The following is a 24920-nucleotide window of genomic DNA, read 5'->3' as shown; positions in this document are numbered from 1 at the left end:
GCTTATGTGCCTTGGTCTCTGCCTACATGTCCTTTCTCACATCCTATCTCTCATCTCTTCATTCATTGCAATCTGGCTCCGCTCCTCATTTTCCCCCAGAGTATGCTGAGCTCAATTCTGAGTCAGGAACTTTGCACATGGCCTTCCCTCTCTTTTCCTGGCATGCTCTTCCCACACAATTTATTGTCACATAATCCTTTGTTTATTCAGGTCTCTGCTCAAACATTACCTCTAAGAGATGTCTCTCATGACCGGCTACATATTTAATTGTAGCATTCCTATCCCAGTAAATCTCTATTATTTTACCCCATTTTAATTTTCTTGATAGCACTTGATACTATATAAAATTTTAATTTTTATTTCATTATCCAATTGTTTATTATTTATTCCTCCCACTAGAATGTAAGTTCCCTGAGGCCGGAAACTTGGTCTGTGTTGTTCACGCTACCTCTTCATTTTCTAATAGAATACATGGAGCATAGTAGGTGCTCAATAAATAAATAACCATTAAACAAAAGATCTCAACATTTATGAGCCTCATACAAATAAAATCAACATAATAAAAATAACTACCTTCCAAGTCTGTCTTGGTGAGACCATGGTTATGGTAGTGCTCTCAACTGCCATGCAATCGTCAGGTGTGAGTTCTTTTGTCCATGTTGAGTCAAAGGAAGTGAAACCAAAAAGTGGTCCCTGGAGACAACAAATAGACCGAGAAGTTCTCTTTTTTTTATGTGTTTGCTGTTTTTCACTGAGCTAAAAAGAGACAAACTCACATTGGTTGCCACCAAACTTTTAGAATCCTGGGGTGGGAGGCAATAGGTCTGCACTGCTTGCCCCATTGCTTTTGCACTTGTTCTGTCCTGCCCTCAGCACCAAGAACAACATGTGCCCACTCTTCCTTGACAGCTAGGGTTCGTTGCTTGCCTTGAGCCAGATGGAAGGGCAATCTCCTTCCAGAACCCTTTCCTGATTAACCATCTGCCTATCCTGGCCTCACATCTATGCATATTGTTCACATATTGTTCACATATTTTTTTGTAATTACTTCCTTGTTCTATTTTTGCTCTTAAAGAGGATTATAAAGCTACTCCAGGAAAACTGCTTTTCTTGTGTTTTCAAAATGTCAAACTTGAGGATGTAAATATGTGACTTAGTTCTTGACATTATTAGGCCTTAAATAATGATGATGATGATAATTGTAATAATAATAATAGCTTTACTATTACATGCTGTGCATTTCTTGTGTCATTGTATGTCAGGTGCTTCATATGATTAATACCTTCATCAGTCCTATGGAATTACTACTTTTATTCCTATTTTACAGATTTAAGGACAAAAAAGTTCAGAGAGGTCGGTAGCTTTATAAAAGCCACAAAATTGATCCTGGTGTGTCTGTCTCTAAATTGGATCTTCATGATGTTTTTATACTGCCTCTGTTACTTACTTATTGAGAAGCAAAGTAGGCAAATCTGTAGTTTAAATATATTTAAGAATTTACAGATTATACGGTCCAGCCCTGACCCAGAAATCTTACAAACTAATAGAGAAAATATTGAAAGAAGTGGATTTTCAGCCACAACATTAAAAATATAAAGTGTCACACGAAAGATCAAAATAATTGAGAATTGTACTACCAGGTGCAATGATGGTACCAGACTCCCTGGAAGAGGCAGCTTTAAAGTTGAACTATCGAAATTGTTTCATTTGGTGGAAAGAAGTTGGGATAATAATTTTTGAGAAAATTTCAGAAAAATTTTAAAGAAATAAAAAATATATTAATATTACATTAATTTAATATTGAGCCATTTTTTTTTTCCTATTCTGTAGTCCTACCATAGGAGCTATTTGGTGACCCTGAATGTATGGTTCTTCTCAGGAAGTGGTTACAGGAAGAGATTTTAACTCTTGTGAGAAGCCTCTGTTTTCATTTTGAAGTGAGTTAGTGAGTTTATTCATGAATTCATATATCAAGCACTATGCATTGGGCACTATGCTGGAGAAATAGTGATGGATAAGGCCAAGTTTCTACCCTCAAGGAACTTCAGTCTAGTGGGGAGAGAATTGAGTAAACTAGTAAGCAAATTTCAAAAAGGGGCTTTCAGAGATGACGATAGCGACCAAAAGAAAAGCCAGCAGAGACAGAGAGACTGGGAGGAAAGCCTCTTTACCTAGAGGGCCTCTCTGAAAGGGTAATATTTAACCGAGACCTGAAAAGGTAGAGAGCACCATGCAGAGGACTCTGGGAACAGCTGTCCAGGAAGAGTGAATTAGCACGTGCAGGGGCAGGACCGAGCTTGTAATATTTGAGAAGCAGAAAGGAGCCTAGGTCCTAGAGGGTGATGGGAGATGAAGCTCAGGAGCTGGAGTTGAGAAAGGGCCAGGTCACATAGACTGTAGGCCAAGGAATGGATTTGTACATTGTGAGCAAACATTTGCAAGGACATGTACATGTGTGAGATGGAGATAGGAACGCAATGAATGACCATTATCCACGGGTAACACAGGCCAGGACTAACTGTTGTTTGAAGAGAAGCAGGGATTACTACACTGGTCAAAACCTTTCTTATAAGATAAATTATTATATTTAGTTAAATTTCAGATAAGCCAAGTTTACCTTTAGAGGTTAACTACATTCCATAATAGGTACAGATTTGATAAAAGTGAAAAAGGCTCAAATATTATTTAAATTTGTCAGTTTAAGATCTTCAGCAAAATCACAACGGAATAATTGATCCTAATCATAGCCATTTGAAAATATGTACACTGACTTCTGGCAATGGCCTCATCATAATACTTAGTTTCTGCATGGATATGAAATAGAAAAGACTAAAGAAATGGCTGTTTTCCAGCCTCGAGAGACCACAATGTTCCCTTGTTTATTCTTCTCAAATCTCAGTACCAATGACTATCCAGCCCTAGGCAACATCAGCCTATTCCTCTTATAAGTAGCAGTAAGTAACTTACTCTGTCATTTTCCATAATAATTATAAATTTGCACTGATTTACTTTTATTATTCCAAGAGATCTAAATGACCCAATTTATTATCTCTTAAATCTCAGAGTTTGCTGGACAATACTTCTTTTGGAAGAATAGGAGGTTGAGGGATGTGATTTTGGGGAAGGAATATAGAATAGCTTGTTGAAAAGGATGCATTTTTTATTAAGTAAACAATAGACTCGCTCAATATTTATTAGTTAGGGACCATGAGAACAAATGCTCTTCCTTCATACTTAAAAAGTTAATAATACCAAGTACTGATTTTTCTATTTCTGGTTTGGGTTAAAAGCTGGCAATTAAAAAACTACTAGCTAGACTTGGACTGAATGTGCACTAGAAGGATGGCAATTGTGACGTCCCCAAAGCAGGAAGATGTGATGTTATAGCAGCCAGAAGCTCACTTTCAAGTGCTCCTGACAACCTCCAAATAGAGAACCATTGTGCTACTGGTACTATAGGTGTGGAGGGATACAGACAATTATGTGCTATTTAAGCAATGCGTCTATCCTATCTTGTTAATATGTGGGTATGATGACCCACCATATTACCAGATTATTGCAGAGTGTGAAGTAGTGTGTGGTTTCTAAGTGTATGCCTATAAGAGAATAAACATGATTATCTGCAATGTGCATTAGAGAGCACTCCTAAAACATAAGCCACTTCCTGATCTGGGCAGATTAACTAAGAAGCAAATTTATTAAAAATATGAGGACACTGGGTTTGCTGCACTAAGGGTAGTACACATTTGTTGATAGGAACACTAGATTCAGGAAGAGAATGTAGAAAGAGTACATGGACTTGGGGCCTGACTCTTTATTTAGCTACTTTAGGGCCATGACCGCCCTTCAGAAGTGGATGCTAAGGATGCCTGCTCTGGAGCCAAGAGGCCTTTCCTCCTGCCTTTATTTGGCTTTGCTCCTCTCATTGGTGACCCATCATGTTAGGAAAAAAATCTCTTTCGAAAGTGTAAATGTTACTCTTTCTGTGGGTGATGTCACCATTCCTGTGGCCCAAGCATTTGTTACTAAATAGTACTTGGCAACACATAATCATTATTTTCTCCTCTTTGAGTTCTGAATGTGGTTGTTCTGATGTAGTCAGGAGATACATTTTTCAGAGAGTGAAGAGTAAGAGCTGAAAAAAGGAAGTAATGCCTGGAACGATCTCTTGATTTGTGTTACTTAAAAGAAGCAAGAAGACAACTAAATTTTCCTTTCTGTGGCAACAGCTCTGACCGGGTAAAAAAATAATTTTGAAATATAGCTCAAAAGGAAGTGGTTTCCATGCAACTGCACACCATATTCTTTGTTTTAAAATGGTAGATGCCATTTGCTTGGCTTGGTTTGACTTGCATTTTTCACGTTTTTCCTAGGAAAGTGGTGAGGAAAGTTGAATAAAAGAAAGCTGTGCTCTGGCCAAGTAATTGTGATGTTTCTCAAGTTCATGTTTATCATTTCAGGGAAGAGCTTGGGTTCCCTTTTGATTACATTCTACTTATGTAATTTAAAAACTGTAAGGGTCTTTCTGTATAGCCATACTCTCTTATAAGAAATAGCTGTATATTTCTTAATATTTGTAATTTAATTTGAATCCTCACATTTTGAAAAGACAAAGTTTAACAGGAGCTTGTTATTTTTTAAATATTCTACTTTAAAAATTCATAATTACTATTTTAAATAATAACAAGAGCTGTAATTTATCAAAGACCTGACCTATGTTAGAATAATTCTCATGAAGTCATTTATTATCAGAGTTCCATGAGGTAGACATTTTAAGTTCACAGGAAACTGAGACTTGGAGAGATTGTTCGAATCTTTTGCCTAATAACAGACCCTAAAGCCTGTCTTTATTTCACAGGAGCCAAGGGCATGGGCAGAACAGCAGTCTTTGAGATAATACTACATTTTTTTTCTGTCCCGTCTCTTCTGCAAAGTGTGTTTCATACTCACACCATTGCACCAGGTTGGTGGGGGGAAGGTGGGTATGCCCTGTCGCCAAGAGTAGTGGACAACAGTGGCAGAAGGGCAAGGCTGCAATAGCAGTGACTCTTGCCATTGTAAACTGGCCCATGTGCCACATTTGGCATGTGCATACCTGTTGCCAGTAGCCCTAAAGTAGACAGGGTTTTCCTTTCAGTCATCTGGTAATTCACTCATAAACAAAATAGATTTACTTCAGTTAGCTGCTTCTTCCATCGTGGTAAGGAAAATATCCAACGTTATGCCACATATCATCCATGTGTACCTTCTTCCTAATAATTTTTTCTGTCTGCCTTCTATGAATTGGATATTGGTGCCAAACATGCCCTTTCCCACAAGTTCAAGACTAATCGAGCGAAGTTAACACCTTCCAGTGCCCATGTGGAGTTCTTGGTATTAAGGGACCCTGACAAACTATTTACAGCTTGTTCCACACAGACCTTCCAGAACCTTGGAAGAATAAACAAACTTCAAAGGCTTCCCAAGAGGAAAAACTGTCCCGAATAGGTCTATAATTTAAACTATCTTTAGAGAAATACAACTTCATAAAGAGAGAGGCCAAGAGTGGCCAGCCTGTTTGATATAGTTAACTTTTTCTTTACTTAATTGTAAAAACTAAATGACAAGTAGGGAAGTGCTTTTGCAGGAGTGTGGGAGTCTTGAAGCTGCAGAAGGAAGTTCCACTGTGCATGGGAGTAAGTTTGTGGGTGGGAGTTATAGACTACTGCTCTATTGCTAGTCTGGAATAGCCATGCATAAACATCTTTACTTTGATATCTTGCAGAGAATCAATAAGCCCCTATGAAAGGCACTTGATACATTATTTAAAATAAGCACATATTACGTTATATCCAGGAACAGAAAAAATAATTTTACATCCAGGAAAAAATATTTTTAAAAAGCCTTTAATTTTGACAAAACAAAAGATAATACAACTGAATTTTCATTGTATTTTCAAATATTAGTTCAAAAGCTGACATGCTGTACTCCTTGAAAGTATCAAAGAGAAATCTGGCTTTGTCTGTAGATGTCATAACCTTCAAAGATTAAGCCCAGGAAGTGAATGAAAGTAACTTCAAGAACACAGCAAGGGCATAATAGTAAAGATCAGTCACAAATTTCTTCAGACTTTGCCCTCGAGGTCTGTGTGATGGACACCCTGCCACTTAACAGAAATAAAGTCATTACTTCATGCAACTAGTAATAGAATTCTGTCCTTATAAATGAAGAGGAATTCAGGCAGCCTACATGTGTGGTACAAGTACTGTGATGACTCTTTCATGACTATAATTTTAGACTTTTGAATTTAATAAAACAGGAGGAGATCATAAAAATAATAATTGTCTATCTGTTGAATTTAGATTCACTAGTTACACACTCTCATTCTTCTCTTTCACTCCATTTTATATTATTTACTTAATTGATAAGCATTTACTATTTAATATTCATTGTCCTTGCTAGATTGTGCATTTAAGAGGCTTCAGGTCTAGTTTTGCTCACCATGTAGCCTCAGAACTCCAGGAAAGGCCAGAATTATGTCAAGTGCTCAGTAACTATTTGTGGACTGGATAGGAAAGTCTATAGCAATAAGGCTTAGAATGAATACGCAACAGTAACTGGTAAGCTGATGACCTATGGCCAGAAAAGTTAAAAAAAAAAAAAAAAGTGCTCCACATTGTCTAAAATCACATTCATTACCAAAGGCTAAACACAACCAGGCCCTGTCAGCAGTTACTCATTGCTAAGCCATTGCAGCAATATGGGCATTCAGACTCATCCAGGTGGGGCAGAGGGCCATTGGACTGACAGCACATTCACAAAGGCCATAAATTAAGACTATTAACATTACCTTCAAATAAGATTCCAATGAGGTATGTCCTGTTAATTTGTTTGTGTTTATGATTATATATATATATATATATAATCTTTGAAAGGAAGTCGCCAAGGACATACTTTATCTTTCAGAGATTCTGATGTCATTCTCAAGGGATATTCATGGTCACAATTTCTTAGCAAGAGACAGGGTATGGAATTTTAAGCAAACAGCAACCTAAGTATTTTAGAATAAGTGGGATTATCCTCTATGTGATCTTGACTGTTTGTCTAGTTTGTTTTTAATCCTACACGCCACTCACTAATGCTTACCTGGTATAAAGTGTAACATATTTTGATTGCCTAAGAAGCACAACTTCCAACCAGGTGCATGACAAAATGTATTCTTACACCACCAATTTAGCTCCTCACAACTAGTCCCAAATTCCATATTGATAGATGCATTTGGGCAACAGTTTACTCAAACCTAGCTCAATTTGAGATGGAGTTTCCTGCAGATAACTGTTTTTGTTGAGCTGAATAAACTATACTTGCCAAAGAAAGAAACAGAGTAGGTTAATGGATTGCCACTAATTTTGGGTAATTTCCATTTTCTAAACTTTAGCTCAGCAATAAGCAACCTTGGCTGCACATTGGAATCACCTAAGAGGCGTTAAAAAATATGGATGCTTGGGTGCCACTCCCAGCAATTCTGATTTAATTGGTCTGGATTGCAGTCTACTGATCCAAAAGGCAATCAGAGTTAAGAATCAGAGCCCTAGTTTCAGGCTCCACATTTCTAGCATGGGCTCATAATTACCACCTCATTTTTATAACTCTTGTGAGGGTTCAAAAAAAAATGTGTGACGTTAGAGACCCTACCATTTCTGAACTGACCAATTTCCTTTACTCAGGAGAAGGAAATCGAAAAGGGCGGGGGTGGGAAGGTGAGAAGGAGGAATCCTTCCACAGAGCCCTCCAAGTTCTTCCAATTAGTGGTTCATTAGGGTTAACAAGTTATCCTTTGTCAAAGCAAACCCTCTTGAAGGATTAAGCCTCATTCACTCCTTAGTGTGAATGACTTTAATCAGATAATCTCCTATCACCTAGTTGAGGATTTGTTACTGAAGGCCTAGGGGAGGCAGAGAGGGAGTTGAAAGCCCAGTGTGGGATTCACCCAGGCAGCGCAAGCAAGCCTGCTGTCTGGGAGCCATAGTCTCTAGGAAAGACACTGGACATGTGGTAGGCTTTCCATAATGACAGAATGAAAAATCTGGAAAACAAACTTTCTCCTCACATCGCTAGGGCAATGATTATTAAAAGTGTTCATCTGATCAAGTCTTTTGTCTGTCTAAGGGCCTTTTATGACTTTTCTCTGACGTTCTTTCTGCCATGTGCTGGGTAATTTTACCACTTGCCAGCTGCTTGGGAGTCTGTGAGGAGCAAGGCCTTGCCCAGCCCTGTGCTCCTTGCCATCTGCTTGGCACATGGTAAGCACACGGGTTTGTTGAATTTTACTGAATTGTTTCATTTGCTACACTCTTTTCCGACTGTGTTTTCCCCTCCACGTCTGTCCCCACTGCTAGACTAGACTGTGAACACCTTGAGGACTTAAGAATTTCTGTATCACCAGTGCCAAGCACAGCTCTTGGCACATAGTCAATGAATATTTGTTAAATGAATGAAGGAGGAGTGCACTGAATTAAGGATGCCAGTGCACTGATGTCCCAAGTTAAGATATTAAAATTAATTTATGACTCTATTCCTCAGTTCCCACACCATTGGGCTAGGCAAAGAGGGAAGAGAAAAAGATGTGTATGTGAAACAATTTATTATTAATAAATTGTTAATAAATCTCACAATTTATTAATATGACAAAAGTTATTCTTATTCAAAAATCTCTTTACAACATCTCTTGAGACATAGTTTGAAGGCAATTTGAAGAAACTCAGAGAGATAAGAAGGAATAAGAAGAGCCAATAAAAGATCCAGAGAGAGAATTCACACAATGGAATGAAAAGAGAGGGTCTAGGATACCACAGAAGCCAAAAGAAAGGAACCTAAAGAATGAAAAGAGTAGACAGATGCAGCAGACATTTAGGAAAATCAACTGTGCTAATGGCATTTTCAAAAATTGGTTTGCCTTTGGAAATAAATAACACAGTGACCATATTTTTGTATGGTTTTTCCTACATGGAACAGAATTAATATGTAGAAATGTTTGGATTATAGTACATAAAACAGTTATACTGTAACAGTTATACTATATAAGACCTATTAGATATTATTTTTTTAAAAGTTATAAGGTAATTCTGGGATAACCTACAATATACAATTTTATGAAATAGTAGAAAGTGTTTCATAATATTACATGTAATTATATAAGCATAAATAGACAGTATGTCCATATTGACCTTCTGACTACTTGTTGCATATTTATTTCTGTGTTTGTTTTATTGACTGGAAGATCACTATTGGGTATTTTATTTTCCTTAATGACAGTCCCAGGTAACATCCCAGGTAAAGTGTTTAGAAATATATTATGCATTAAATAAATTAATTCAGTATCTTGGGATGCAGGCTGTGAAACAGGAGGCTTGATCTCTTATTAGCTGCAAGGCTTTGGTCGAGGGTCAACTCTCCAGCACTCGTTACCTCATGAAAAATGAAGATTATAATAAATGACACAGGAGATGTCATTTGTTTGATAAAGTCGTGTTAAAAGATTAAATAAAAAAGCAGAACACAAAATTACATGTGTAGTATAATATCAACTATGTTTTTAAAAATGCATTAGGAAAGCCTAGAGGGAAACAAACTGTAATACTAGCAATGACTATCTCTGAGAACTGGGAAAACCACTGATTACTATAAAAATAGTCTCTTGCTATAAAAATACTGAAGTAATTTTGAGTTTTCTATATTGTGTTGACCCTAAATAAGAAACAAGTCACACATACACAGGCATACCACATATCTTACTTTTCCCAAGGCATAGATCTTGAGGATCATGGATCTTACAGATTCTCTTCAACTTTAGATTCTAACATTTGCTCTACCCCATTGCTAAGGGTCTTCAACCAAATCCCTTTCTGTTGTTGGGCCTCCAGCCATTTGCTGCTCTGTGCACTTCTGGACTGCGCCCACTCTTTGTTCACTCTCATCTCCTCAGTGGTATACTTCCTGCGTTCTGTTCTAATGACCATGAGCCTCCACACAGAAATCAAGAGTTACTTAGTTATCTTGGTGAAAAGCAAATTTGGATAATGTGTCATCATCACTCTATCCTCACCTCCCTCTTTTAATACAACCAAACACTTCAATGGTTCCCACTGACCAAAAATATGATTGTAGCTTTGCATTTTGAGTATGATTAATTTAATTAAGATCCATTTTTTTCTCTTTCTGGACTCTGAGCTCCTTGAGGTTAGTTTTTATTCACCAGTGGCTTTCTGGCCCTACAGTGAGCTCAGGCCTCAGGGGTCTTGACCTGCAGTTCCCACTGCTTTGAAGGTTTTTTTCCCTGGACATTCCTCACATCACAGAACTCTGCCTACATAGAACCACCTCAGTCCTTGTCCATTCTGTTTAACACAACTTCCCCTCCCCAACCTTCCACCTGCCTTACTTTGTTTCATCTGAAATTACCTCATGTGTTTATCTTTTTCTTTTTGTTCATTTTGTACTTGTTTATTGCTTGTCCCCCCTAGTAGAACGTAACCCTCTTGAAGGAAGTGATTTGTCTGCGGTGTTCATTTTGTGCCGCAGTACTAAAATAGGACTTAGCCATGGTTTATGCTCAATAAACATTTGTAAAATGAATAAAGTTATTGCGTGAAAAAGTGTTTTCTGTACGGTAGGAAGAAAGGAAGGATATAAAAAATGGAAAAAATGAAAGAAGGCAAAAAGGAAAGAAGGAAGAAATAGAGGAAGGAAGAACCATACTCTTAGAAATCTAAAGTGGTTCCTCCTCACATTAAACTTGGGGAACTGTTAGGCCTACCCTAGAGCTTCTTTTTGTCCCCATCATCTTTAAGAAAAAAAGACAATGAAAATAAATGGCCTGAAAGAGTCAGAAGACACTGATGCCAGTTCTGCTGTGCCACGGTGCCAAGTTCCTTATACAATGCTCTCCTCTGGTCTAACTAGGGAACAGGGCCAGATGGTCTCTAACATTCCATTCACTACTAAAATTCTATGGTTCTAAACTTTTAACTATGAAATGTATTTGCTTTCTATCTCTCTATTGCCAGATCCTAAAATAATTATATGGAAGATATAGATTCAACTTTTAGGTAAAATAGCTTAATTGAGAAATGCATAATAAAGTTAATATTTTGTTTTAATTTTTATAAACTCTTTTAGGAAAAATATATTGATTTATATATTTTCACATTTATGTTATTTGTACAAGAAAGAAGTGGTATATATATGTCATAAATAATATATTATATAATATACAAAATATTACAAAATATTTACACAATATATAACAGAATAAATATTTATAAATAATGGGCATAATTTAAAGAACTTTGTGAATATAGAAAGGCCCTTGAAGATAAACTGCATTCATGTAATTGTTTCTATCAAGTATATTTATTCAGATATTTGAACATGTTTGAATTCAGGCTATAGAAGAGGGTCTTCCCTCCCTCCCCCATGTTGTAAAATTTAATGTAGATACATTTAATGTATCTACTTAAAATTGATTCTCCACACAAGACTGTTTGCAATTTTTTGTTGCCTTTTAGAAGTTTCTTCTCTTAACCATCTATATTTAAGCATAGATTAAAAAGCAAGGGAACTGAGACTAGGTCCCAGTTTAAACACTATCTTTTAAATTGATTATTTTTATCCTGGTATGATAAAAACAGTATTCCTAGATAAGTGATTCAAGACCTTTTCATATTTCCACTTTTAAAAAGTAGAACTTCTTGGGATATTTTGATTTATATGATTTTTTTCTTGTGTCAGAAAAGGCAAATTATATTTGGGAGGCAATGAAAGCTTATTGAGCTGTGAATATGTTATGTAGAACATGAAAGATAGTAACAACTCACAGACTCACACACACAGGTGTCTGAAAGACTTCCATTGGACTGAAAAAGATAAATGCTACCATTACCTTTATCTTTATTATTGGTAAACAGGGAGTTGATACTATCTCTAAAAACCATATCCCTTAACTTTATTTCTATTAGAATTCATTGGTATAATTAAAACCTGAATGGACTGAAATATTTCAGGAACCTGAAGTGAGCACTCTTTCCTTTATCTGGAAATGTAGTTTTATTTCATTTGAAATTGTTTTCTATAATTTCCCTCTCCACCCACAAATGACTTTCTTTTTATACTTATGGATATACTTACTCACGAACCTGTGGACTATAACTACACTTCATAGAAGTAAGAAAACACATAATGTCTTCCTGTCACTGAGGGAATATCAACAATATTCTAAATGAGGAACTATTGATTTTTTAGTAATTTCTACAATTTGAAATGTAGTTAGGATGCTGTTGGTAGTTGAAAGCTGACAGCACGATTTATTAAAATTATTAACATATGATCTGGTGTTTGTTATAGTGCCTCAAATTTTTAAATGTCATTATTCATGTTATAATGTTAATAATAAAAAATTAGGCTAAACCAGGGGAAGTATAGTTTTATATCACAATTTATTTTGACTCAGTTTTGAGTTCTAGATTAACCACTATTTTAAGAGTCGTCTTAGCCATTCCTTTTCTCTTTTTCTAATGTAAGATAACATTTTTTTCTTTTCCTTGTCATTTACTAGGATGGTTATTCTACTCTTTCTAATGTTAAAGGATCTTTCTTATATTTCTTTGTATTCTGTTCAGTGGAGCAGAAAATTTGTCTCAGTTTCAATTTCTCTTTTGTTCCCAGAAGTATCCCCTCCTCCAGTGCTGAAGTAGAAAAATAATTTTCCCTTTTGCATGATAAACAGGTCAAAGTCCTGTTTTTCACCATGTTGCTCCAAATAGCAAATTTTCTAACCCACATGAAAAATGAAAATCAAAGCTCTAACTTGGAAGTCGACAAGGGTGGGAGAACAATTGAAAACAAATTTCTACCTCAGGATTAGCTCTTAGTGGTTCATCGGTCATTCTGAGGAGAGGGGCACGGAAGCCAGCTAGGAGGGCACCAACCTAGCAGCCAATGCAAAGGTGGCTCAGCTCAGAAGTCAGGCCTCCGTTGTCACAGAGAATGGGAGGCAAACTGAAGAAATTAAAAGGCAAGTAGCAAACAATTCAGTAGGATTTGGGAGGCTCCTCCCTTCCTCATTCTCTGCATGAGTCATTTTTCCAGTCTGTCCACACCCATCACCCTTCCACTGGCCACCACCTCACACTCCCATTCACCCTAAGTTGCTGCCACAGGAACTTACTGCCAGTACAAGTCCAGACTCCATCTACCCTTGCTGTGTACACTTTTCTAGTTTATCACAGTTTTCAGAGTAAAGTTGAGACTCGTTGGATTAACACAGACCTACTATAAGCCTCATCTCCTGCCACTCCCCTGCATTCCCCTTCCCTTACTTCTCACAGAAAGGCTGGCAGGTCCCTTGTACATGCCCTTTTCTTTTCTCCACTCCACCTGGACTCAACTCCCTTTTTTTATCTTCCTAACTTCTACGCACCTTTCAAGGCACCAGTTAAATATTATTCCTCCAGGAAGCCTTCCCTGACCCTTCTCAGGCCTCTCATGGGATTGCCTCCACCATTCTGCCACTCATCCCTCAGGCTGAATTAATTGGTTTATGTGTTTCTTCCCTAGCAGATGTATCTTCCTTGAGTACAGGACTCTGACTTATCCATTCTTGCCTTGCTGGCATAGTAGTAGGCACTAGATGTAGCTGTTGAAATGAATGCTGAATAAGAAGAAAGGAAGTCCTCATTGCTTCAGTAATTAGTAAGTGGCAGATAGAAAGTACCCATTCCTTGGCTGGGGCATGGTGGCTCACACCTGCAATCCTAGCACTTTGGGAGGTCAAGAAGGGAAGATTGCTTGAGGCAGGGAGTTGGAGACCAGCCTGAGCAACATAGCGAGATTCTGTCTCTACCAAAAAAAAAAAAAAGTACTCATCCCTGTTCTCTCCCGAGAAAGTGTCAGTGTCCTTTTAATTTGCTTCAGCTGTTTGGGTACTTAGGTACTTTTTAGTGATTAACACTGAGAAGTGGTGCCATTTAATTAATTAATTAATTAATTAGTTCTGGAAGGGATCAGTGAACAATATTAACTCAGTATTTCGTAGATCTAGCCAAAGGTCAAGAACTCAAGTCTGTTATTAGTGCCCCTGGAAGGTATTTTTGTACTTTAGTATCTTTTTGATGTTTTCCCTTCTCAAGCCAGCTCCACCCTAACACAATCTAACAAATCTGCAGAAAGACCATTATACCATATCCAGCATCTTGTCCCAAATTAGGTCAAAAACATGGAACAAACGTTTTTTAATTAGAATCATCCTTGAACAAGTTATCAAAATTCCTTAAATGCAAAGGAAATCCTGCACCCAAACCTCCAAAACTTTATTACATCACAGAAGCTCAGGATTCTTTCCATCCAAGGTGAAGCCAAATAACATCTTGTAGCACCCAGGGAATTATGATTTGGGGCTGTGGCTTACTTGTTCCTGCGATAAAACGGCTTATATGCCCAGGAATATTCCAGTAGTTCAGAAAATAATATTTTATTGTAAAGAAGGAACTTTGCTTTCTATAAATCACATAATGCAGATTGGCAATAGAGGGTTTTTTAAATTCCAAATATTATCTTCAAACTAGAAAGGAAGCTGGTATGTGTTTGTGTGACAATCATTTTATCAAGGAATTCCAAAACTGTAGACACCCTGTTACTTGAGAAATACACACACTGGCAGTCTTGCAGATGGTTTTCCCGCCCGTTAGCCCTCCAGGTTCAAAAACTGTGTGGCGCATTTTAAGGCGGCAGCCGCATCAGACCCTAGGGTTTTAGTCTAATCTGATTCTAACCTTCAGTCTAACCTTGCCGGTTTCCTCGCAAAGTTCCATCCAAGGGCCTCTTTCAAAACCAACCTACTGGGGCGCCGACAGTCCGGAGGAGCAGGAAGCAGCGGGCTGCGTCCCATCTGCACTATAGCTGCGAGGTTATAATGTTGGACGCATAAGATGGAAGATACCAACGGGAGCTTGAGGGGATACACGGCGCCAGCGCCGGCTCTGGCTTCCATTTGCTCTGGGCGCCGCCGGGCGAGCGGCAATGACCAGCCCTTGCAGACTTTGTTCGGCTGAGGGGCGACCGTGCCGCCAGGGTAGGAGCGGGAGGGCGCCGGCGGAAAGTTGAAGAGCGTTTTTTCTTCGCCGCGTGCGTTCTGGAGCTCGACGAGTCCGCCCCGGGCTTCCTGGTGGGGCTGGGCGGGCGGGGGAGGGGCCGCGCAGCAGCAGCGGAAACCAGACCTCGGCGATAAGAGGCTGCACAGCGACATGCAACAGTCTTTTCACTGCAGCTGAATGAGTTGTGGCGCTCACGATGCTCCCGTGACGAGGAGCTGACAAATTCCATTTTCCATCGCGGGCATCTTGGAATCATGACTCCCACAATGCCTTGGGCCCTCGGTCGACAGTCGGGCCGCCTCTGAAAAAAAATGTGAGAGGTAAGTTTGCGTTTTTACAGTTTCCTGCGGCTGCTCCGCCGCTCCTCATTGTTCGGACTCTTTCGGGGCTGCCCGTGGCTGGAGGAGGGAGCGACGGGAGGGGCTCGCCGGCCGCCGCGCCGGGCGGGGGAGGCTCCCCGCGGCTGAGGGCTGCTCTCTCGCTCCACCTCGCGCTCCGGGGGAGCGAGGCTGCGGCTGCGGCGCGGCTCCGGCGGCCGGTCCCCGCCTCGGGCGCTGCGGACACTGTCAGGCTCAGCCGGCTTACGGCTTGGCAGCCTAGGGAGACCGAGAAAGGAGGAGGGGGAGAGAAGAGAAACAGGTGCGTGGAAGTGTACTCACAACTTAATGACCTTTGTCGGGGGAAGGTGCGAGCCCATCCCGAGCGGGCGGCGCGCGGCTCCTCCGAGCGGCTCCCGCATCCCTCTCCCCGGGGCTGCTATCCTGCCCGGGTTTCATCTGGGACGAATATGTGCACGCAAAGGTTAATTCTCTGTCTGCTACCCGTAAATTACGCATGACATGTTTAGCTGGGCTGCCTTATATGGAGAGTGCTGTATTTCAGTCCAGTTTGCCTTTTGCCAAGTTTACAGGGCGGAAGACGCCCTGCATGAGAGGGTTTCTTCTTCTTCTTCTTGGTTTTTTTTTTCTTCATCGTTTTGTAGTGCGTCACTCAAAAACTGTAAGAAAAGTAAGTATAGAAGCTCTCTGGGTGGAGCCGCAGTTGGTTGATTGAATTGCTTTCATGAAAGGTTGAAAAGAATGAAAAGTAGTTTAGTACTTGGGTTCTGGTTTTTAGACAAAAGCAGGACAAATATGTAGCTCCCCCCCCTTACACGCCACTTTTTTTTTTTTTTTTTTTTAAACGGAGCCGGAATCTGTTATTGGTAGTAATGTGTCATGTGAGAATACTTTGATTCCAGAGCCTGTAACACGAGCAGGTATATGGTGGAGCTTATGCTTTCACCTCTCACAGCACTTTACAACTACAGGGGTGTTGCTACAAGAGTGATTGTGCTCTTAAGTCTCTCTGGGGCCCGGAGAATATGTAGCTGCTGGGATTCTGTGGTGTACTTCCGTGGAGTCTACCTCCCCAGGATTAAAATTGAGTTAAGAAGCTGCCAGAAAGGTCATGGCCACTGTCTTTACCCTGTTTGCCCACTAGCCCGGGCACAAGCAATAGTAAATGGATGGTGAATTGCCATACTCTGAGAAATTTCTTCAACAAACTAATACACCAAGAGAGAGATCATAATTAATGCTTTTAGATTTGTGGGCCCTCTACAACATGCCTCGAAATGCTACACCAGTGGACACTGTGTTCCTCCCTCCTGGGTTTGAACACAGCGTTTGTTTATACATACAGGGCATTTAGGACATAACTATTCTATACCAGCATTAAGTGATCTACTCCATAGTTATCTCTCTATGTGGGCTCCAAAGAGCGTTGGTGTTTCTCCTTGTCTTGCTGTTTAGATAAAATATCACCCAGACAAAAAAAATGAAAGTTGAACGACTGTAAAATTCATCCTAAGAATATTTAGTTCAATACTTAGAAAGTCTTCGATGTAGAATTATAGCTAGAGACACTGAATAAGTTATTTTGTAGCCTGAGAAAGAACATTGCTGTCACTTGTATCTTTGCTTTCTTAAAGTTGATGACAACTACTGCTCAAAACTGTTTTTTAGGAAACCTACATTGTTCCAGTTTTCATCTGTTTTGCGTATTTGCATGGGGGTTACATTTTTTTTTTTTTTTGATTACTGTGTTGTTAGGTTTTCTTTCAAAATGTAGGCGTAGTTTTTAGTTTTATTTGTTTAATAGGGGGTTTCTTCACTGAAGACTACAAAAATTGCCTTTTGTGTTTTAAAGAACAGGTTGGGTCAGCACCAGAAAACCTGTTCATCCCTCTATAATTATAGTGTCACTTAAGACATAATAATGAGGTTTTATTATTACTGAGAGACTCAGAAAAGCCTCACATGTACCTAGTTTAATTTTTTCCTCATGCAGCTAAGAACAAATTTGTGTGTTGATACACATCAAGTATATTCTATGCAGTCATGCCAAAAGAGAAACCAAAGTGTTATATGGTTTGAGATATTATTGCCTATGTTTACTTTTCCACATTTGAAGCAAAGTTAGACTCCAAGTTGAATTCATTAAATTTTGATCCCAACATTCTGTTCTTCCTCTGGGCACAGAATTCCTATGAAATGAAACACTGGGTTTTGTTCCAGAACAAGAACAGACTATTCCAAAATTTCTCCTAGGGGAAAAAAAGGGTAAAATCATATCTCTCATTGAGGAAGGGTGTGTTACTTTATTATATAAAATTTTCTATCTTCATTGTAAGTAAAAAAAAAAAAAGAAAGAAAGAAAGAAAGAAAAAGAATGTCCTTGCATTTGTCATTGTTCCTATACATTAGGCCTGTATTTGATATTGCTATTTATGGAAACAGAGAATAAATAGCCTTGCTACACCTTCTGGCTTTCTGCTTGGCGATAGAAGATGCGCAGATTAGAGAGCATCTCAGCTCTTGCTTAAAAGAAGCTGAAAAGAATAGGTGATTGGATTTTTTTATTCTCCAAGAAAAAAGGCATCAGGGTGGGCGGTAGATATGAGGGTCACAGGAGTAAAGGATAGAAGTGAAATATGTTCACTAAATGATTGGTTTAATATAAAATCCCAACAGCAATATAGATCATAGAGAATGATTCATAGGAAGATTTTAAAGTGTCTGACCTTTTAGGGCTAAAAGCTTAATGTTTTTGGAAATCTAGAATGTGCTGTCCACTACAGTAGCTACCAGCCACATGTGGCTATTGAGCACTTAAAATGTGACTAGTCCGGATTGAGATTTGCTCCATGTGTAAAATACTACTGAATTTTGAAAACTTTATATGAGGGAAAGAATGTAAAATATCTGATTAATATTTTTTACATTGATTATATGTTTTAATGATAGTATTTTGGATAAATGGGTTTCAATAGACTATCTTGTTAGATTAACCTCACCTGTTTCTTTTTACTTTTTTTACTGTGGCTCTAAGAAAACTTAATATAACAAATGTGGCTAACATCATATTTGTATTGGGCATATTTATATTGTTCTAGAATAAAGCAGGAAAAGGGTATTCTAGGAGAAAGCTTAAAGAGTTTGCTGGTCAAAACAATAAAATTGACTTTTATTTGTACAAGATAAAGTTGTTTATTATATATAGAAATACCTTGTCTTTCTTATCCATTGTAACCAAAATTTGAGAAAACATACCACCTAACATCTATTTTTATTTCCTCAAAACTACTATTTAGTTTAGAGATTTAATGGTGAGGTAGTAATAGCAGAGAAAAGGCTTATAATTAAAGGATGAGTCTTAACACCTCTCAAAGGCCAGAATAGAGTATGATTGTTACTTAGAAGCATTTTAGAGACACTATACTTATCATTGTCCTGAAGTTACCAAACACAAACGAGTCACTAAAATTTATTTTAAAATAGAGTTTTTAGTAAATAGCAATTATCTTCAAATGCTTAATATGTGTTTTCTTTTGTGGTAACTTTCCTTCCTTAGAAAATAAGACACCAAATAAACCCAAACAAACTCCTGACCAAATGTTAATAAAAGATTAATGAATTCATGAGAAAAAAAGATTTTTTTTTACCAGCAGACAGTAGGCATTGTTTTGAATGTTAGGAAAGGTAAAATGCATTTCTGTGGTAATGTTATGGGCTTTGAAGAATTTATATACGCAGAGACATCGTCTTTATAATTTGAACACATTCTTGAGAAAGCATCTGACTGGTAAACAAAGCACAATGGCATAGGTCCTAGAAACATTCCTTTTAGATATTTTCATAACTGAAGTACATTTTGCCATGCACAGTGAGTGTTAAGCCGAAAAAATGTGGTTCTTTTCTAACCATATAAAGTATGCTTACTATTATTATCTTGAAAGATGCCAAAGATATAAGATGGATGAAGTGGGTTCTTTGGGGGGAGGTGGACAGATTGTATATAAAGCCTTAGGAAGAGTTGCCTCTCGGCTTGGTGCCATCTTGAATCTGTCTTCCACTATGTGAGGCATAGCTTCCATTAGTGTCAACGTGTGTGTGGAGGGTGAGGGGAAGAGTGATCCCTATTAACTTTGTATATTGTTTCTGATGAGTCATGGAGCATATTCACTAATGGTTGGAGAATTATTGATTGCAAAGCAGAGGATTCATGAAGAACTATTGACATATTGACATATGGCATTAAATGTCTCTAGGCATTTTATATTTTTAAGTTTGAGGTAGGGAAATTGGTTGTTATGTAGCGTTTTTCATATTGTAAAAATGTACATTTATATAAGCATTGCAGATATATCCTTCAGAAAAAAACATAGCAAATTTATGTTTACAGTTTTCTACATATTATTAGTGTTTTGTTTTTAATATATCCAGTACATCTCTTTCAGATAATAGTTCATGTTCTTAGAGAGGCATCTGATTATATGTGCCTTTGACATCTGTAAAAATAAAGAATCTTTGAAAGATTTGTGTTGGAGTATTCAGCATTATGTGTTCACTACATTTCCCACTATTTTTGAGGTCTTACTCTAGGTTTCTATGATTATCCTTTGTTGAAACAATTCAGGATATATTAATCTCCAAATGAAATGTAGCCATATTGGACAGAGTAGAGAATTACTTTTTTCCTGAGTTCAGTTATTCCAAAAAAGTGAAGATGTTTCTGAAATAATATACTTCAAGTAGTATGTATGCTCCACTGGAAAAACTGTCATCTCTTTTGAAATTCTTTTAAGAAATTGAGAGATATATTTTTTATATATCCAAAAAGTTGAATAATAGTTGATAAAGGTACACAAAATACATGCTTCTATGAAGCGTGTATACAGTTTGTATGCAGATACATACATGAAGATATACTTTTCCCAAGACAATGTCAATTTATTCGTATCACCTGGGTGTTAAATATCATCATATTATTTAAAATAACTGTGGTAGCTATGAAGTCCAGAGACCACTGCTGATGTCCATTCTGATGGACTCTAAAGAGGGACTCTAGTTCAGTCCCTCTTTAGCTAAAGTTACAAAATGAAGAGATTTCTTTCTCTGAAGTAGTTTTTAAAAAATTTATATTTGACATTGGATTTTCTCTACATTTTCATTTTTAAAAGTTTGGAAGCTATTAACTAAAAATAACCTTGTTTTAAAGAGCTAACAAGATTGTAGGATTATGGGAACAAGTTTAATCCTATGAAATAAACATTACATTGCTGATTTGAAATATTATTTTATCATGTAAAGTTGATTTATAGGTGAATACATATTGCGGCAAAAATACCACACTAGGCTCAGTGAACTCCACCAAATTTAATCAAGATATACCTTGTCTTCAAAGAAATGACAATAAGATAGGGAAAAGAAGAGCTTTGAAAGTAACTGTAAAGTACAAAGTGATATTTCTTAAGCAATGGCTAGGTAACATGGTATGAAAGTTCAGATAAAGGAAAGGCAAATCTTAATGTAGCTCTAACCCATATACATGTAATGAAGGGAACAGTCCTAACATGAATTATAATAGGAAGCAAAAGGTCTTCTTTATTCTTTCAACCATACCAAAATATTATTCTGTTAAAGTGGCATTAATCATCTCTATTTATTAATGGTTCCATATTTTCCATGTGTATATTTAACATCCAGATACGTAATTTTTGTACATGTTCTAGTTCATTTATTTAGTTCTAGGAGAAATATATTTGTTTCCAAATGTCCTTTTACTATAACAGTTATAGATTTTTATTATTAGTTTTATTGTTGGATACCATAAAATAACAGCTTTTGCAGACACTAAATAGTTACAAATGTATTGGAAAACCAAAGTAGGTAACTGAGATGAATACTGGTTGTAGAGAATTTCCCCGAGAGAAAGCTAGATTGAAAGCAGAGTGACAGTTAGGTTATAATTACAACTTCAGTACAACTTTAATATATGCTAAAAATCTATATATTAAAGTTAAGCAGTGGAAAAATACAAAAACAGTGATTTCATTTTGGGAGAAGAAACGTATAATACATAATTAACAGCAATGAAAGAAATATATGTTAGAAAGGAGATTTAATGAGAAACAGCCAGAGTATCTTATTTAATATGACTCTGAATAAAAGAAAAATGAACAAAAACCACCAGAAGGTATAGCTGATGGTTTTCGGCACTGGTAGAAGTGTTATAATTATGAATATGATTTTGTGGGTTTCAAAAAAAAAATGTATACTATTTTAAGGACCTAGTCTGCAAAGTATGCTAACATCTGTCTATAATATCCATACTTAAAAATCCCTGCATGTTGACACCTGTGTCCAATGATTGTGGCTGAATAGATTCTTACAGAAAATTCTAAAAAGTATGGTAACAATACTATATGCAGTGTGTGAGAAAATATAAACAGTAAAAGGCTACAGTTTAGTAGTCAATAGGTGCCATTAGCTTGTAGTATGTTAAATAGCAAGGATGCCAAAATAAGGCTATAAGCAGTTCATATTCATATTTAGAATATTATCAAAGATATTTTCTGAACTTGACTCAGTATTACAGGCTACAAACCTTTCACAGCTTATTGTATCCAGAAATTGCAATCATATATCCAATAATGTATCAGCATTGTTGCTGATAGAAAAATGATACAATAGCATTTGTTTCTGTCTTATCTAGGAGCAAGTAAAGAATTACCTTTACAATGGCATTTTATTAATAGCACCCCATGTGGGTGGATAGGGAGGAAAGGAGGAGAGGATAGTTATGCTAGGTGACAGATAAAAAGGATAGGAGGGCATAGGCCATGCTGTGGGGAAAAGTTGGTGGGAATAGCTCTGAGCCATTGGCTAGACTTGCAATTCAGTATTCCTCTACCAAAGGCCCACTTATTAATATTTCTATTTACTAAATTTTGGTTTCAAAAAGCCAAGTTATGAAAACATACAACACCAGTTCCTGGAAACATCATGTCTAAATTTGTTTTGAAAGTCTAATGTTTCTTCTAGTGCATGTAGAATAACAAAAGCAGACCTCATTGGGGGATAATATGTTTTGAAAAAGAGGAACTCCTTTGTAAATGAAATAGGTGATATCGATATTTTGATCTTTTTAAATATATTTATTGCATTTTTTGTCTTGAAAGGAATTGACAGATTTTGGGAAAAACCATTTACTCTTTTTATGCGTTAGTTTCTAACTCTATAAAATTATAAACATGTAAATAGTATTAAAATAATGGAAGTTGCTACTTGTTATACATTTTTTAAATAAAATATCTCATTTAATCTTTTCTAGAACTGTAAAATAGGCCTTATGACCTTTGTCTTAAAGATTAAATAGCATGACTAGAACTTTTTTTTGTCATTTTCAGAGCTATGAGGCTTACTTTCTGTATTCCAATGTTCATGTTTTTAACCAAGTTTTTGTCTTGCCTCCAATGATATATAAAGAATAGTGATGAGAATAATAGCTACCAGAATGATTACTAACATTTTTGAACAGTATGTGCTGGGCTAAGGTTTGTGAATTGATTATTGTATTTCTCAGCACAACTCTATGAGATAGGTACTATTAAATATCCCTGTTTCACAGATGGGGAAACTAAGGCACAGATAATTGTGCAAGAGTACTTAACTAGTAAGTAGCAGAACAAGGAGTTGAACCAAGGTAGTCCAGTTTTATAACCCATACTCTTGAGTAAAAGAATAAAAACAGATTTAAAAAATATTTGTATTGAGTGCTGATAGGAGATTGAGACCATAAACATTTGTAATAATTCAGAAGAGTTGCACTTTGTACCACATTTGAGAAGACTCTAGAAGGATGGGTAGAAAGTAAATGAGGACAAAGAGAGAAAGCATTGGGGGAGCTGTCAATAGGATAGGAAGAAATGAGGAATCAGTTGGGAACGGGAGATTGGTGCTACACTTTGGAGGTCATCGAGGAGTGGGTAGGAAGTTTAATACATGGTGGGGCACATAAAAACACAGTTGGTAGTTAGGGAAGTACCTTTGTAGGAGTTGTGTTTTGGTGACATTTTATAGGTGAAGAATAGTACACATACCTAATGAAGACGAGATTGTGGTCCTGCAGAATAGAGATGATGGACTAAATGAGGGGAATGACCCAAGAATGAAAAGGAAGACATGTATACTAGGGGACATGTGATAAGCTTAGGGTCTGTAGGATGTAGCAACTGATTGGATGTGGACATTAAAGGCAATAGAGATAGTAACAATGATTTTAAAAATACAATATGAATTTTAAAAACTTTTGATCAGTCAAAGATTCCTTATTTAAAACTTTAATGTTGTCCCTGTTCATGATATTGCTACTTGTGAGCTATGATGGCATAAAGTTTTGTGTTTTAAAATATCAGGAAGATAAAAACACTTAAAATTATGTTTTATGAGGGGTTATAACTTGATTAAATAGAAGATACGTTCTTAAAATATTTCATTTGTGTGCCAAACTCTTTTAAAGCACAGGATTGGATGACCTACAGAAGGTCACCAAATTCTGTATCCCAAATTGGTAATTCTACAGGAAACATAACTTCATCTTTTGGGGTGTTTTGTTATTGGCTGGGAAATGTCTCAGTGTCCATCAGGCAGGTCTGGTCCCTTATTAAAGTCCATGCAGAATGCCTGTGTAACCTATCCTCAGTGGTAAACAAGGTGGCAGATAGATACATGATAAAACAAGTTTGCAATGTGCTCAATGCGGCTGACATTTATACTTCTCAGACCTTACTATTTTAGGGAAGGTATCAGCATAACCGCGGCACTTTTCTGTGGAAATAAAAATCCTTAATAATCAGTCACTCTTATAAACAGAATGATTTACATATGAGAATAAATAAGCAGTTGAATTTGGTTAATGGTTATCTGGAGTTAAGAGGATAGTAATATTTCAAATAGAAAAGAAATCTTTATTATAGTACTTGTAGGCCTTTTTGCTTAAAGTCTTTACATGCTTTTTGCAAATAAATGGTTTAACATAGTTTAGGCAGAAAATGCCAGGGCAATGATAGCTTATATTGTATCTTAATATATAGAGAGAAATTCCCATGATATCAAGATAGTTTTCAAGGAAAAGATTCTATTTGTAAATATTTACCACTTGTTATTTATTTAGGTTATCTATATCCATGAAAAATAATATAGAAGTTGAACTATTTGTATGTTTTTAAATATAGTATGTTTATGTAAAGCTAGAGAATAATGCTGACAATATTTTATTTTACCTTTTTTCCCTGGATGTGTTAGTATTATACAAAAGCCACACTTAGTACATGCCTTTTTCTATTATTAGATTTTTTTTTCTTACCTAATTTTTGCTTCTACTATAAAGATACAGTATGGTGAAAGTCTGTTTTGTTATATCACTAAGAAATAAGTAACTTATTTTCTTAGTTACTTAGAAAATGCT

At 36.9% G+C, this 24920-nt stretch overlaps 1 protein-coding gene across 38 annotated transcripts in view; it reads left to right on the top strand.

Moving 5' to 3' along the window:
• The window catches only part of MBNL1 (muscleblind like splicing regulator 1), a 193201-nt gene that overhangs the window by 6661 nt on the left and 161620 nt on the right, over nucleotides 1-24920 (top strand). For 24 of the 38 annotated variants that reach the window (XR_011234044.1, XR_011234046.1, XR_011234041.1 and 21 more), the window contains exon 1: nucleotides 15285-15448. The exons of 7 other annotated variants lie outside the window; for them this stretch is intronic. Coding sequence is in view for 1 of the 31 variants with exons in the window: in XM_069475321.1 (XP_069331422.1) it covers nucleotides 15963-16136 (174 nt within the window). In the remaining 30 variants the exon portion in view is untranslated. Of the gene's footprint in view, nucleotides 1-15284; nucleotides 16137-24920 lie in introns of those variants that run through there. 7 more of the 38 variants (XM_069475322.1, XM_069475319.1, XM_069475315.1 and 4 more) reach the window with 3 other exon arrangements.

This window comes from Eulemur rufifrons, chromosome 7, assembly GCF_041146395.1.
Source record: "Eulemur rufifrons isolate Redbay chromosome 7, OSU_ERuf_1, whole genome shotgun sequence".
In the NCBI taxonomy this organism is placed as follows: Eukaryota; Metazoa; Chordata; class Mammalia; order Primates; family Lemuridae; genus Eulemur; species Eulemur rufifrons.
Note: the sequence above shows the minus strand (reverse complement) of the source record. Positions and strands in the feature narration are given on the sequence as shown.